Source organism: Danio rerio, chromosome 1, assembly GCF_052040795.2.
Source record: "Danio rerio strain M-AB ecotype USA chromosome 1, GRCz13ab, whole genome shotgun sequence".
In the NCBI taxonomy this organism is placed as follows: domain Eukaryota; kingdom Metazoa; phylum Chordata; class Actinopteri; order Cypriniformes; family Danionidae; genus Danio; species Danio rerio.
In genome coordinates this window covers 44,288,502-44,304,660 of record NC_141021.1, presented here as the reverse complement: position 1 = coordinate 44,304,660, position 16,159 = coordinate 44,288,502, and the positions used below count along the sequence as shown (strand labels likewise).

At 35.1% G+C, this 16,159-nt stretch overlaps 2 protein-coding genes across 9 annotated transcripts in view; one reads left to right on the top strand and one right to left on the bottom strand.

Annotated features, from left to right (window-relative positions):
- smox (spermine oxidase) overlaps positions 1 to 16,159 on the bottom strand; it is a 101,843-nt gene that overhangs the window by 73,576 nt on the left and 12,108 nt on the right. For 2 of the 4 annotated variants that reach the window (XM_087235300.1, XM_087235299.1), the window contains exon 2: positions 13,634 to 13,680. The exons of the other annotated variants lie outside the window; for them this stretch is intronic. The gene's annotated coding sequence lies outside the window, so the exon portion shown is untranslated. The remainder of the gene's footprint in view (positions 1 to 13,633; positions 13,681 to 16,159) is intronic. 4 annotated transcript variants of the gene reach the window in all.
- rnf24 (ring finger protein 24) overlaps positions 1 to 16,159 on the top strand; it is a 46,939-nt gene that overhangs the window by 23,812 nt on the left and 6,968 nt on the right. For 3 of the 5 annotated variants that reach the window (NM_001007352.1, XM_087235606.1, XM_087235607.1), the window contains 2 exon segments: positions 9,330 to 9,372; positions 9,536 to 9,577. In NM_001007352.1, coding sequence (NP_001007353.1) covers positions 9,330 to 9,372; positions 9,536 to 9,577 — 85 coding nt within the window. 5 annotated transcript variants of the gene reach the window in all.

Here is a 16,159-nt window from a genome sequence, read left to right as displayed (position 1 = left end):
GGTCAATACAGAAAGATTTAGTATCAAATAGTTGTTTCCCAATTTTTTAAACCGGGTCCCAAAGTGGATGAATCTGAAAACAACACCCTGGTGTTTTTGTGTGAGCATCCAATCTGTATATTTTGTGAAATGATAATGTCATCAGCCCACGTCTTGACCACAGTCAGACGCTACAACATTGCGTAACAGTACACAACAATTATGGCAGACTGCATGCTTGAGCTCCGTAGCTTTTGCAGCACAACCCAAGAGCTTTTCTAAAAAGCATTCGTTATAAATCTTGTAAGCGTATACAAACACAAGATGAACATGAACAAGTCTTCTCTTTTTTTTTTGTGCATATCTGTGGCAAAAATCACAGCAGCATATACTGGTCTAATAGGTTTGTAGTAGTTAATTTCAGTGGTTGTGTGTACTCATTTTCTTTGAGACAAAGCAAAAAAAAGATCAAATAGCGAATAACGTGATTGTTATTGATAGTGGTTACCCAGAATGTATGTATATATATATATATATATATATATATATATATATATATATATATATATATATATATATATATATATATATAAATTGGCCTCTTAGCAAGAAGGTCGCTGGTTCAAGCCTCGCCTGGGTCAGTTGGGTTTTCTGTGTGGAGTTTGCATGTTCTCCCTGCATTCAAGCGGATTTCCTCCAGGTGCTCTGGTTTCCCCCACAAGTCCAAAGACATGAGGTACAGGTGAATTGGGTAAGCTAAATTGTCCGTAGTGTATGTGTGTGAATGAGAATGTATGGGTGTTTCCCAGTGATGGGTTGCAGTTGTAAGAGCATCCGCAGCGTAAAACATATGCTGGATAAGATGGCACCAGATTAATAAAGGGACATAAAAGACAATGAATGAATGAATAATAGTTTTAAAAATAACAACAACAACAACAACAACAGCGTCATAATAAAAGGTTGTTTGTGCACTAAAAAAAGCATTTTCATGATGAGTAAGAATGTTGAACAGTACAGTTTGGAGAAGCTAAGAAAACTGACTTTTATAATCTGAAATGAAAAATAAAAATCACCACTACAAACTCCCACCGCTTGGATTTGGCTTGTGGTTTCAGTGTAGATGGATATAAAAGCTTCTTATATGCACTTAACCCCAAGCAGCTTAGTTGCACAATCAAATGTATTTTTGACCTTGACAAGACTACTATTCATTGTGTCACCAACACCCTTTAGGACTGAGTGAGCTATTGCATCTGCTTCATGACATTCATTTGAGTATGAACCTGGTAATGAAAAAAACTGGCCACTTATATTTACCATACAGAAATAGAAATAGCATCTGGTTCTTCGTGAAGCATAAAGATACTCTCACACACACACAGTAATGTGCAGTTAGCATCTTTTAATTAAAACAGTGAGAACCAGCAACTTATCCAAATGTTCCCTAACCAATGGGGCAGATGTTAAGCTCCTTACTCTTTCTTATATAATCGTTATGTTTGATTTACGCAGCTTCCACCTTTTTGCATTTTCAAATGTACATCTGAATCGGTTGCCTTGACTACTGAAAACGTTGGATTTTGTATTCAGATTACAAAGTCATTTGTTACAAAAAAAAAGGCAGTCCCTCTTGCATGCAATTAGTTCATTTCTCATTTAATGATTATGCATACAGTACATATAGTGCCCGAAAAATGAATCAGATACATTAGGTTCACATAAAAATGCATCATTGTTATTCCTAACTTAAAAATATCTACAATTTATCTTAGATGAATGCACAAGCACTCTTTCCTCAACATGTTTGTTAGGTCGTGATGGTTCACTGTACCTCTGAAAAGCAGCTCTGAAATATTTATACATAACACCAGCTGAGTAATATGAAAATGACAACAAATCGCAAATTCAGCAAGCACTAAAATAGTAGGCTACCATTCTACGTAGCTCCATAATTCACTATATTTATAGCATGCTATTTATCACCTCCACATATACCTTCAGCGTCACTGAAACAATAGTCATGAGTCCACAATGACTATCCACGGCTTTTCATATCATTTTAAACATTTTAGGCTGTTTTAGGCTACTTCAAGATGGACTTGAAATTCAATTTAATTCAAGTTTTTTTGTTTAGTGCTTTTCACAATAATTATCATTTCAAAGCAGCTTTACAAATGGTGTAAATAGTAGCGTGTATGGAGGTGTAAGGAATGTAGTTGCTTTGACCACATCTAAGACTCTCTTTACACCTAGCATTAGTATCCATTGAAAATAAAAAAGGCAAATGAAAATGATGAGACTGCTATGTACAATGTAGTGAAATATAAATATTGTTTTGTGACCTCGCTTTCTTAAAAGATGTCCCATAACAAATTACATTATGTCAGTAGGCAGATTGTTAGTGATCTTTAGTGGCTATATGATATATAAACTCATATGACCACATGATCATGATCATTTTATCATTTCCACTGAGTGGTACAGCAGGGTAAGGGTTGGTACGGGTCACCTTTATCAGGCTTACGTTTTCACTGCCAAAAGGGTACCAAATGGTGTACAACAAAGTTTCAGTCAACCTCATTCTCGCTCGAGGAAATGTCAAAGTAAATCTCTACAGGTCGTTCACATATCATACGAGAAGCACTTTTCACAAAACAGATGCTTTATACACAAATACTTGTGCATAAATTCTATGAACATAACTGCTGATCAAAATAACCTACTGTAATGTCTGCAATTATATAAAATAAATAAATAAAACATTTGAAAACATAAAGACTTATAGTCTCCGATATGTTACTGATTACAGAAAAACTACACACAGCATAGAGTTAGTCCTTATTTGGCTTCAAAAACAACATGCAACATATAGCTCACAGTCAGTGCAAACCTCTCAACTGTGTCTTTAATCTTCACCAGCACATATAACCCGTTAGAAAGTAATTCCGTCATTCTTAGTTCATAATAGTCCCAAAGGTGATGATAATAGTTATAGATGGCAGTGTGTTAATCTTTAAGGTTGCTGAAAGAATCATTTGGTCCTTTGTTTTTTTTCCCGGGTTCTCCTTTGCTTTTTCATGCTTCACTCTCGAGTTTGATCGATTTGATCAAGGATCGGATGTAAGAAGCACTTCAATAAATCACACGCACATTATTATCTTGAGCTCAAAATGTTTGTTATTTCAAATATATACAAAGGCAAGCACACGCAAGAAAGCAAAACCACTTGTGCTTTAGACGGCCTTGTAAAAACTACATGGCACAGTGTATTTAAAATTTGTCTATGCATTTCAAAATGGCGCTTCCATGGTTTTTATTTTCCTGGCTTTTGCACAAGCGAGTGACGCATCTCTGTAAACCAATAGTGTTCAGCTGCAAGTCTAGCTCCGCATTTTGGTACCCTTTAATTACGCTAGGTACCCTTCCAAAAATGGTACTGTACAATTCACTTTTTAGTACCTTTTGACAGTGGAAACATCCATAAAAGCATACCGAACCATACTACTCAGTGGAAACGGGCCATTATACTACAAAAGGGATCAAATGTGTTTGAACGCATCTGGAGGTGGGTAAAAGTGGACAAGCTTAAATGCATTTAGGCTGTCTTTACACCTGCATTTAATGTTGATTACTTGGTATTGGATTGAAGAAAATGCATCTTAAATTGTTTTTATTTTTTAGGTAAAATGGGTCTTTTTGCATCCTTTATGAATTTTGAAAGTTTCAGTTTGGCATTCAAATTGTAAAAGCACTAATGTTGGCAACTATTACTGTGTTTGATTAAATCAATCATGTTGGGTTTTGAAAATATCTAACCCAGGATTATTGGAAATGTGCACCCACAGCTACATGTTTGAGAGCTGAAAAATATGTACCCTGGACTACATTTTATTGCAGTTTTAGTTTTCACAAATTCACAAAAGGCCACCATGTGCATGTGATAACATCTGACCCACGTAGCCCCTTCCCTAAACCCAACTGATAGAGTTTTCAAAAGCAAATTAGAAGAGAAAAGCTGCATGCTTTTACCATGGTATCATACTGCTCTTTTTTTGTATTTAGTTTTATCTTGTTTTTGAAACTGTCCTTCGCCAGACTTGAACCTTAGTTTGCTCTGCCTCCCAACTTTGGTGCTATCCGCAGTGAGCGATCAAGCAACCCAAACCGTGTCATACCAGAAAAGCCATCCATATGGGGATAAAATGGTGAGTGGTACCACGCCATAGAGTTAATTTAAAAAAAAAAAAAAAAAAATGCAGCCATTATGTAACCAGAGGCACATATTTCTTGGTTCTTAAGAATGTTGCCCTGGGCACATTTTCTGTATGAGCCGGTGTAGCACATATGAGGGGATAATGACAGAAGTTTTCTTGTTGCGTGAAACTAACACCGAGCTACTGGTTTAAAAGTTTTGTAGCTCAAAGTAAAAAAAACAACAAAAAAAAACAATTATAATAAATTATTAAAAACTAAAACATGGGCGAAAAATGTTTGTTGGCTTTACGAAGCAGAAATTCGACAGATCTTCTGTGTTTGTAACGTGACTAAAGTTTTATTTTCATTTAATAAATGAAATAAATGACTCATTTTTGATGAAAAAAGACAACTACTGTTCAGTAAAAAAAGTTAACAGCCAAAGCTTTCCTTATAATCCGTTGCATTTTGTGGTTTATTCATTAAATGAATGAACGATACTCATCACGATACTGGTCACGCAGCAGACTCGTCAAGTTTGTTTGCATTAAGCCATTTTGCCAGTGAAATCAACACCGTTGTGCTTAGACAAGCATATAGCTGGTCTTTCTATCAGGGATTTGACAACAGAAGTGGCTTTCCATTTTTAAAGTCAAGACAAAATGAACGAGATCTGAGAAACTTGGCTCTTAGCCAGTTACCGGTCAAATTAAAATGCTATTTTATCACACACTTCAAAGTCTGAATGAACAACCCCCTGACTGTAGTGTTGAGCAGCTCTGTAGACATTCACATCGTGAGAGATGATGGAGTCGTGAGCTCGAGTGGACCTGTGAAGGACGACATGATTCAGAGCAAACACAATCAGCCGCACGTAGCAGCCATGCACCAGCTCTGACACACAAATGCAAAATGCCCCTGTGACTGGCAAACACACACTTCGAAAAGGATAGAGGCGGGTGGAGGAGTGTTTGTCTGGCACAATCTCCCTCATGGGAAGAGAATTTAAATTCACACACACGTCTGAGATTGAGCACTCGGTGAGATGTGTTAATAGCTGTACCAGTTATTTTACATTGCTTAGGAACAGTCACAAGGTGATTTTTCAACTAAATTAATCGTAACACTTGCCTAATGATGCATGAGAAATCATGACTGCTTGTAGTTAGTCTTGATGTATATAGCCCACCTCAGGAGACAGACCAAACTGCACTGTATGACTTTGCTATGATTATGCAATATCTTGATGACTATTGAATTTAGGTCAGGTAAATAGGAGAGCCATTCTAGCAGCTTTTTTTATTTTTTATTTATTTTTTGTGCAGTGTTAATTTTGACAGCCAATTTTGATTTAGTTTTTGTCTTTTGAATAAACTTCCATTTTAGTTTTTGATATCTAGTTTTAGTCAACTACATTTCATAAGATCTTAGTCGACTAAAGGCCGGCTCACACGGTGCGATTTTTTTTTAAGAATGTATGTAATTAAATTTAAAGTTATTAAATTTTTATAATCCTCAACGATTGTAGCATGTCAGACTGCACGAATATGGCTCCCATGTCACATTGTAAGATCACAGCTGTCATGAAGTCAGACTGAACGAAACACGAAAGGAGTTTGACAACATCCACCCATGACACTTTCACAATCTAATGTTCTGAAATGATTCCTCACAGCAAACGTAAACAATCTGTTGTGGCAATTTTGCAACACAGCGAGTCTCAATAATAAAACTAGATAGAAAAAAACAGTTTAGACATTTCCTCGCAGTCATTTGAATTGTCGCATGAATTGAGTCATCAAATTCGGAGCTCCTATTGGATCGACGCTCATCGCAGCTGCTGTCACACTGCAGGAAAGTGTCTAAAATCTTCTGACACTGCCAGAACTTTATTGGAAGAAAAATCTGATCACAACGGGGACTAAGTGGCTGAACATGTCAAACCAACGATGAAAGACCACAGATTTTTGCCAGGGATTTCAGCAATCTTTTAGGATTTCCCAAATTTGTCTTAGATGTCAAAATCATGGCTGAAATCTCACAGTGTGAGCAGGGCTTTAATCTACTTGAGGTTAAGTAAAATATATTTGGTTTAATTTAAGTGGAATTTTATTAAAATATTGTTTATATTTATTTATACAAAATATTTACAATTAAAAACTTAAATAAATGATCTAATTAATTAAAATATGGAATATAGCCTTTCCATTGAAGACCAAAAAATGAGATATGCATTGTTTATTTAGATCATAAGTAGTTATGTTGGTGTTCCTGTACTGTACATGGTGCTCAGCTATAGTACTGATTAAATAAGTAATGACATATGACTGGCAAATGATAATGTTATCTTGTAAAATGTGCACTCAGTCCCATGGCTGAGTTAACTCGCATAGAGGAATTCTAAAAAGAAGATGTACTCATGTTTTCAAAATAAAAGCACGCTTCACTTCAAGGCAGTTTCGTTATCTTGTATGCGACTGCCTGATAAGCGGAGATTATTGCTCTACAGTATCATTACATCCTTACAGACGTAAGATCTAAAAATCACACCACTGAATGACGTCCTGAATAAATTGTTTTGTGGTACAGGTACAACGTAAATAACTATTGTCATGACGATCAAGGCAGACGCAGACAGCGCGTGAACCTAGCACAAGTTAGCTAAACTGTAACCGCAGCTACTTGTAAAATAAACAACTTCACAGGAAAATAAATGCTATGGTCATATAAATTTAAGACTTGTAGATTTAACGTCTTCTTCAGACTAGATGGGACTAAAAGCAGCTAATATGCATTTACACTGACAAGGTCTAGAGTTGATTTCTATGTACTGAAACATTTTAGCTGCTTTCTGGGCTTTCCATTCCTTTTTTTACCTTCCTTTCTTAATGTGTTCAACACTTTTTCCCGGTGTCATTGAATTTTATTGCATAAACAAATTTCTAAACTAATTAGTCTTTATTGCATGTATGGATTACTTTGATTGTTATTTGGTCTTATTTTGTGATCCCATTCATATTTAATTTTGAAGAATGACAGTCTATAGTCACATTTACTGTTGCTTTGTAGCTGTAATGTTTTAACTCAATACAAGTTTCCCACATAATAGACATTTTGCTCATTTTCAGTCGATTAAGTAAATTCACGGTTTGGTTTTAGAAGTAATTTCTCTGTGAGTAGTGCATGAATTTCTACACTACACTTCTTTTTGTCAACCAAAACTTTGCTACAGTTAATGAAACTAATGTGACTATACTTTTACAATCTTTTCGTTGCATATTATGGTGCTTATAATATAAGCAAATCTTACATGTTTTGGGGTTTGTATGCATTTGCATTAAAGCACAAGTCAACCAATGTCCTATAAAGACCCATAAACACTCCATAAGGTCCCCCAAAAGGACTACCTGCACCATAGTCTCTTTCAGTTTCTCTTCTTGACTGTGCTGCCTGTTTTACAGGTCTCTCTCTCCATGCTGAGAGGTTAAGCTTACTTAAAATAGAGGTTAATCTTATATCTTATATGTTAATCTCCAATTTCTTATATTTGTCCTACTCCTTCCCCTTGATAATTAATCTCTGATACATGGCTTTCACTTATAACTTTTCTTTGTACAGAGAGTCATAATGGTCTAGTCAGTATTATTTTTCATTAGTGAATGTGCTGTCATATGTTTCAGAAAATCTAATGGATTCGGCTAAACAGACGATAAAAAAAGCCAGGATGAATGTATTTTAAAGTTAACTGGACTTCTAAAACTGGAAAGTTCAAACAAATCTTAAAAGTAAAACCGCAAATCAAAAGCTAAACATAGAGTGACATTTACTGGTTTCTTTAAATAGATTCTTTCTTACACTAGAGACCCTTCAATCATGCCTGACGCATTCCAGTTATTTTCCATCAGTGTTTCTCTCTCACTTTCTCTGTGACACACGCGCTTGCTCAAGATCAAAATAGTGTTAAATGTAGACTGTCCATTGCTTGGCTGCCCTCATTCCTTGAGTTCAAGCCAAGAGTATCTGTATATAGTTTTATTTAAAGGGTCTGGCACTGGACTGACAGTCACACTCTGCAAAGCTGCGGTGTTGAGTGGGCAGGCTGGTTCAGACAGGCTCTTAAAGTCTAGTCAAGCTCGATGAAACAATACAAAACCCAAACTACAATAGAAAGACTCAAACAATTCCTATTTCTTCAAGAAAAATATATAAACATACTTTAATCATACCAAGGAAGCTCACAGCACTGCTAGAACTTGATGCAGCCAAGGGTAAATGAGATCTAGAGTTGTGTAATAATGGAATGACACTGAATACTGAACTGCTGAAATGTATTTAATACATGGAGATACATTCTTTTCTGAAACCAACTTTAATGAGTTCCCTTTGTTTAGGTAGTTTCAGCTGGTAATTTAGGTGTTGGGCTGCTATTTATTCACACTTACAAGGACAAGGGTTACTTTATAAATGCACAGAAAGATTTTAGCTGCTGTCTGGGCTTTCCATACCTTTACACCCCTCTTTCTTCATGGGTTCAATACTTTTTTTGGTCTGTCTTTTAATTTTATTGCACATATATTAATTCTCTAATTAATAATTAGATTAACTAATTAGATTTGTTTTTTTGTATGTATGGATTACTTTGGTTGTTACTGGCATCTGAGGAAAAATGTGAGTCAAAAGCACTTTTAGAAATATATATTTTTAAAAATGGTAACATTTTTGCTTTTGTGGCATCCAGTGAAAAGTGTAAGAGGAACATATCAAAATGCATTTTAAAGGAAATGTACAGTTAATTACATTTTAATTCAATGTTGGTTTTGACTATAAATGATCAGCATGACGATGTATGGGAACTGAAGGCTACAATTTGTCAAATTAAGACTTAAAAATAAGATTAAAGCATGTGTTGACCACATACAGCTGGAATATGTAAACAAAGGCCATGGAGCACATGGCCACATTTTGCTCTGCCAAAACCTAAAGAAAGCAAGTGGCGTTTAAGATGAACTGTATTTCATTATCAGTATTTAATTAGATGTCTTTGGCTTTTGTATATATATATGGTTATGTACAAATCAATATCATAATAATAACAAAGACAATTTTTTGAAAAAGTTCTCAAAAAACTGAAACAAAGGATTTCTTTTGTCTAGGTTACGGCACCAGGCACACAAAGAGCTCTATGCATACAAGCAGGTAAGCTGATGACTTGCCTATTCAAACATTTACTGTATTGTATAAATGTACAATATTCATTATAAATTATGCAATAGTGTTATTCTTTGTCATAGGGTTTAACTCAACCTATATTACTGTAAATAATACAATATCTGCTTATTGATTATCTTTTCATTCACAGGTTATTCAAAAGGAAAAGGTGAAAGAACTAAACTTGCATGAGGTGAGTTCCACTTTTAGTTTTCTAGTTGTGCAGAAATCCTTTTTTTAATGGCAAGTATGTTAATCAGACAGAGGTGTGTTATATTTATTGTTTAAAATAATTTAAAAAAATTGTTTATATAATGTGCACGCTAACTTGAAGTATGGCAATGAATGTAGAACAGTAGAATCTGTTAGAACACAAATAGAATCTCGTTTTTCAAGTGATGAAAGCAAAATATACCCTTGTATTTTTGTTTTTTTATAAAACGAGATTAATCATTTAAATAAAAAGTTAAAATAGACAGACAAATACATTAATCAAGTAATATCATAAGCAAGAGTGCTGAACGATAGTGTGCGAGCAACACTCATGGTGACTGTATATTGGTTTTATATTAATTAACATTTGAACAACAATCAAGATAGTAATACACAATGTGAATTAAGATACATGTTTTTGTCAGCGTTGCAAAGCAGAAAATTTCAGGAATGCCAAGTAGTATTTTCTAAAAAGTGTGACCTAAAATTATGATTGTCTTTTGCAGTTTTGCAGTGCTAGTTTTGCCACAAAAATGTATTTTTCTAGAAAAATAAGATCACAAGCAATTGTAAGAGTCACTAAGTGAAGTTTATTTATAAACTAATTTCAAGAGGATTACATGCTTATGATTGCTTGCGGCTGGACCCACATTATTCAATTCATAATGCACCAATCAGACAATTCCTAAGCTACTATAAATATCCTAGGTTACGCATCACAGCTATCTTCTTTTTGAAGAATCCCTCTTCCACCTCTTCCTCCTCCTCCTCCTATATGGGTGGCACGGTGGCCCAGTGCTTAGCACTGTTGCCTCACAGCAAGAACGTCACTGGTCCTAGTTTACAAAGCCAGCTGACGCTTCTGTGCAGAGTTTACACATTCTCCCCGTGCTCACATGGGTTTCCCCCGGGTCCCCCAGTTTCCTCCCACAGTCCAAAAACATGCAACTTAAGTTTATTGACTAATCCAAATCAGCACCATGGACATGCTCCTACCAAGTACTTCTCTTTAAAGAGCAACTACTTTCCGCTCTTCAGCCACTATGAAAGGGGAGCTCTCAAGATCTACCTGAGCTTAAACTCCCCTCTTGATGAAAAACTGAAGAATAAGGTGATGTGAAAAAAAACAGTGACAAACGACATGTTTTGGGTGTTTATATTGGTTTTATATCTCAAATTGTCTCAAAATTAAAACGCAAATTGTCCCGGTTTTGGAGCACATCAACATATCAATGTCCTTTAAATTAACAGTCTAACATCTAACTGGATTTTCCTGTGTTTTTAAATGGCAGAAATTTTTGCCTAGGGTCTTAGTGTTCAATTCATCTTGTGTGATTTAAGTCTTGATGTCACCAAGTGTGATTACATACAGTAGTAACTGCTGGTCGAGATATTAAGAAATATCAGTGACATTGTATCTATTCATGGTTAGAGAACAAACTACCCTGAATCTCAAGACCTTTACACGACCTGTACACTTCACACGTTTATTATTAGCAAGAGCCTATGTAGTTTAACCTTCACTGAGTGTTTGTGGCTGTGTTCATAAGCTAGTGTCCTGACTTCATATGTAGGTGCTAATGAAAAAAATTGAGGTGTGAGGACACCAGGGTTCTTGCTGACTGCTCAAACTCTCCTGGAATTTCTCATAATCTTTTGCTACCGCTCTGTTTCTCATATGAGCTCACTGTCAAGGAATAGTGTCCACTCAAAGCTTCTTGCGTTTTCAATATTCTGGCTGTATTAATCATTATTAAGTGACTTGTCTTCTCAGTGGAATTGTATGAAACTCATTTAAGCAAAACAACATTGGTTTTGTTGGTTTGGTTTGTTTTACTGGAAAGATCTGCCTCTTGTCTTACGTCTGCCTTTTCCCCATTTGAACTTGATACAATAGCACTGATATTGCAAGCTGTACTGTATACACTGTGAAAGTTTGTTCAAAAACAACCCAACCAGAAAAAAATAACATTTTAATCTTAGGAAGGAACACAAGGTTCTTTTAGGTACTAGAAGTGCCAATGATATTAGCATCACGGTCAGTGATTTTACATTAGTCATATCTTTTGAAGCAGTGCCGAAAAACTATCAGCACTGCCCAAAAGTGCCAAGCAAATGTCAGTCGCACTTGTAGAACACGAGGGGGGATTGGGGGAGCAGCGCACCCACACAAGGAGTCATGGTGTTCATTTGTTTCTTTTAAATGACAGCAGTAAAAAACTGAACAATTATTTGAACTGTACAAAAGTATAAGCTAAACATTAACATTTATTTTTATATCTTTATCTACAAAGCGTGCAGCTTTTGTCTCTGCAGTGTATCTTAATGGGCTTCTGGAATAACATTTCAAGTACACTACTAGTACATTGATGTTAGTACTTTCTTAATAAAGTATACTTTTATACTTGATCTTTATTTAAGTATACTTCTTTTACAGTACAGATTCCTTGTCAGAGTAATAGGCTGATACTGAGCACCGATTCTAATGCTTCAAAGCTTTATAATGCATTGAGCACATTTTCCCTCCAAGTATGAACTTAATAGAAGATCTTGCCTTACCTAAGAAAATAAATCAAGGATGCTGCATATAATACCTTAAAAACGTCTCTAATAATAATCTAGAACAAGTTTGAAGAGCACATTTGATGCACAAGTTAAAATGAACAGCTATAAATCAAAAACTTCTTTACTAAAAAGGAAATAGGCCTATAAATACTGTTTATAGCAATGAGTGTATTACAAGAAGTTATATTATTAAATATTCATGTTAAAAAATAAATATGATTAACAATTCCAGCCAGCTTTTATTGAACTTGTAATAGTCAACACAGAACCTTCAGTGGATTTATGTAAAAAGGCCTAAATACCTGCCATGACCATTCAAATATTTTGCTTGTCTCCAACTATTGACAGCAGATATCTCAATGAGAGAGAGAGAGAGAGCGAGAGAGGGGGGAGGGTAATATCTTTACTGCTCCATTCATTTAACCTAATAAATATAATGCTTAGACCATCACTGTGCCTCTTGCGATCTGTTATGGTTATTGGTTATTATATTAGGTTATCTGTCTGGTGTTTTAACTCCTTTTTGTGATCGCGGAGCTTCCGAAAGAGGTCAATTCGCATTGGATGAGACGCTAGATAGGGGGAACCCTCCACTTGTGTTACAGCAGCGCAAAACACTGGAAATACAATGGCTGCTCTTGCAACAAAGAGAACATTGCACCAGTCGTGCCAATTGTTCACCGTTTGTGTGAATAAGATATTACATACGACTATTTAGCTTATTTATTAAAAGGAGTTGTGATCTGGCGCTTTATATAAAATACAATTAACTTGACTTCAAGGGGGGCGGGGAAAGCCATTGGGAGGCCGGGACGCCCCCTATGATAATGGTAGGGGTAACACTGCTATAGAAGTTAATGCTTACCAGTTTCCATCACAGTTCAAAAGAACTTCAACAGAAGACAAACAGGTTTGTGACAAGTAAAGAGTAAATAACAGAATTATTATTTTATATATTTATATAGAAGTTTTATATTTGACATTGATCTTTGGTTTTCACAAATATACAACCCTTTCTCCCCAGAGACATTCCCCAGTTCAGATTTGCAGCTGTTCTCGTTTTAAGTAGCTGTATTTGGCTAATTTCAGACTGTTTTAAGAGACCATATATATATATATATATATATATATATATATATATATATATATATATATATATATATATATATATATATATATATATATATTTTTTTTTTTATATTAATTATAGAGGAATTTTCCTTGTTGCATTTTAGTCCCCCCCCCCCCAAAAAAAAACATTTTTGATTTTAGTCATTACTGCAAATTCTTCCCCATACAAACTTGTGGTTTGCTGTATTTATCATATAGCAAGCACTTAGCACATTTCCTCAAACAGGTTTTTAGAGGGGATTCGTGAAACTCTAAATAAATAGGTCAGTAGTCCCCTCGCCTGTACTGGCAAGTCTGGTTTGCGCTTGTATGTGTGCTCAAACAAGAAAGAGTGTCTTACATAAAGGGGTGGGGGCCAAACTGCAAGCTGATTGGTCTCTGCATCCCCTGCACATAAGCCAAAGGGGAAAAACACTGTCATGATTGTGCACCACAGGCATGAGAGTTTCACACTTGCATAGTTAAGAGATTTTACAGACATGTACAGCTACTGTTTAGCCTAAGGATTGTGGGCTTTATCAAAATGGTTTACTCATTTTGGTTTGTTCATGTAAATGAAAACAACCATTGTAATTTCTCAGTAATTTTCTGAAGGCCCAGAGTTGTTTGGACCTCATATAAACATGACAAAATATCATTTTAAGAGGGAGTGAACCACTAGAAGCATGAAATAAGGAATGTAGCCTTTGTTTTTTCATTCAAGGCCACATTAGAAAGGTAATCTGTGTGTAGTTGACCTGATGAACAGAGTTATACAGCTTCATGCTGCTCCATCAACTCTGTCCTTGATCTTACATAAGATACAGAGGCCCCGAGCATGAGAGGAGTGAATATAATCTTAGTTCTCGAAAACATCAAGTCCCCTTCTTATAACGTGATTATATACAGAAAGGAATAAACACATTGTACTGTAGAGTTTGTGCGCAGCATCTGATGTGCAAACACAATGGTGCAGAAACCTAGCATATGTGCCAGACGGTTGCCAAGATATGGATCCTCAGCTGGCAACCAGAACAGCATGGACATAAATATCACCACATCAGTGAGTAAGAGTTACTGTGTGTAATTCCACTGCAGTCAAACTGTCGGAAATAAAATGAGACAGTTTGTTTTTTTATAATGCTCCTGCATAGCTGCAGCTCTCTAGCGGAGAGATCAAACAGATGAGAGCAGCCGCGTGAAACAGACTGAGCAATTCTTATGAAGGCTTATTTCCGTTTCTATAAAAAAAAGAGCTTGGGGAGTCACGATTGAACAGCAGAGGTGGTCCTTTCAATTCAGAATCCCAGCAGAGAGGCCAGGATGTTAATAAAACAGAGATTCATGGTGGCATAGCATCACTGTTTAGTCAAGCCATGCTTTATTCAAATCAGGTGTGGCCAGAAATATTTTGGTCTTCCTTGCAATTTAAAGCATTTTGATTTGTTGTTTATTGCATTTATCTTTATTTTCTTGGTCATTGTTATCTAGAAAGATCTGGCTAGATGAGTCAATGACTAGGTTTACATGGACATCAGTTATCTAATGATTTGCCTTAATGTGAATTAGACAATAATATGGTTGTGTTTACATAAGTTGCTTTTTGAATGTTCCTTTCATGATCCTGTTTTACACGTTATAGCACATAATCCAATTAAGGTCATTGAGTACGACATGCGACTTTATTCGATTTCTGTTTAGTTTGATTAATGATTATTACATAAATCCGCAGGGTCTCAAAGTCTTAATGTTTAAAATCTCAAAAGCTAAATTTTAGACCCTAAATCTGAAATTTGGTGTACATAAATCTTTTTTTTTTTTTAAATTAAGGGTCTTCAAATAGTACAAAACAACAAAGACAAAAGACATTCAGACAAACAAACCATCCCCAAGCGCTACAAATTAAATAATTTGCATAGTTTAAAAAAATTAATAATTAAAAAATAATAACACAACAGCAACAACAATAATAATAATAATTATTATTATTATAATAAAGAAAACAAAAAGACAGAACTCTCTGAGAAAATTCAGAGTTTATGTAGAAAGTAATGGAGATCCCAAAGTCTTCTGAATGTGTCCTGTTTGTGGTTAAGGTCATAGGTTAGTTTTTCCAAAGGAAGAAAGAAATAGTTGGAATTTGAGAAGCAGACTATTTTAGTAATATACATTTCTTAGCCAGAAATGTAAGAGTTGTTATTGACAGCCATGTTTTGTTCTATTCTTAGTATTAATGTATTAATGTATTAATGTTTAGTCACTTTTGATAAGGCAAGTAAAAATCTTTTCTAACTGGGACATTTGAAAACAAATCCTTACATTTTATTCATTATGGTCTTTAATAAAAAAAAAAAAAAAAAAAGGTCTTAAATTTAATTTGGTAAAACCTGCAAAACCCAATAGATTTAAAAAAAAAAAAAAAAGCTGTTTACATGGTAGACTCTTAATCAGAGTATGGTCTTAATCATATTATAAATCAAATTATTGGCATCCACATAAATGTACTCAATGTTGCTGGTGCCATATGTACTTCATACACTGTAGTGACAAAATGTGTTTGTCACTAAATTGTTCCCAAAATTTTAATGCAGCCTGAAATTCGGATAAAGCCTTGGTTAGCTGCTTCAAGTATGTTTTATTAGGCTAAGAGTTAAAATTCAAAAGACTAATCTGATCTAAAAATCAACACTATTACTAAATATACACTTTTCTGTGAATATGAATTATTTTAATATTTGTTTACCATTCTGTACTATCACACAGAGTACAGAAAACAATGGTGACTTTTAGGAACTGTCCGTTTTGTGCTGGATGCAGTGGCTACACGTTACGTTTTACAATGAAACATCCCTTCTTAGCCCTGTTAATGCCATTCTCTCCAGACAAA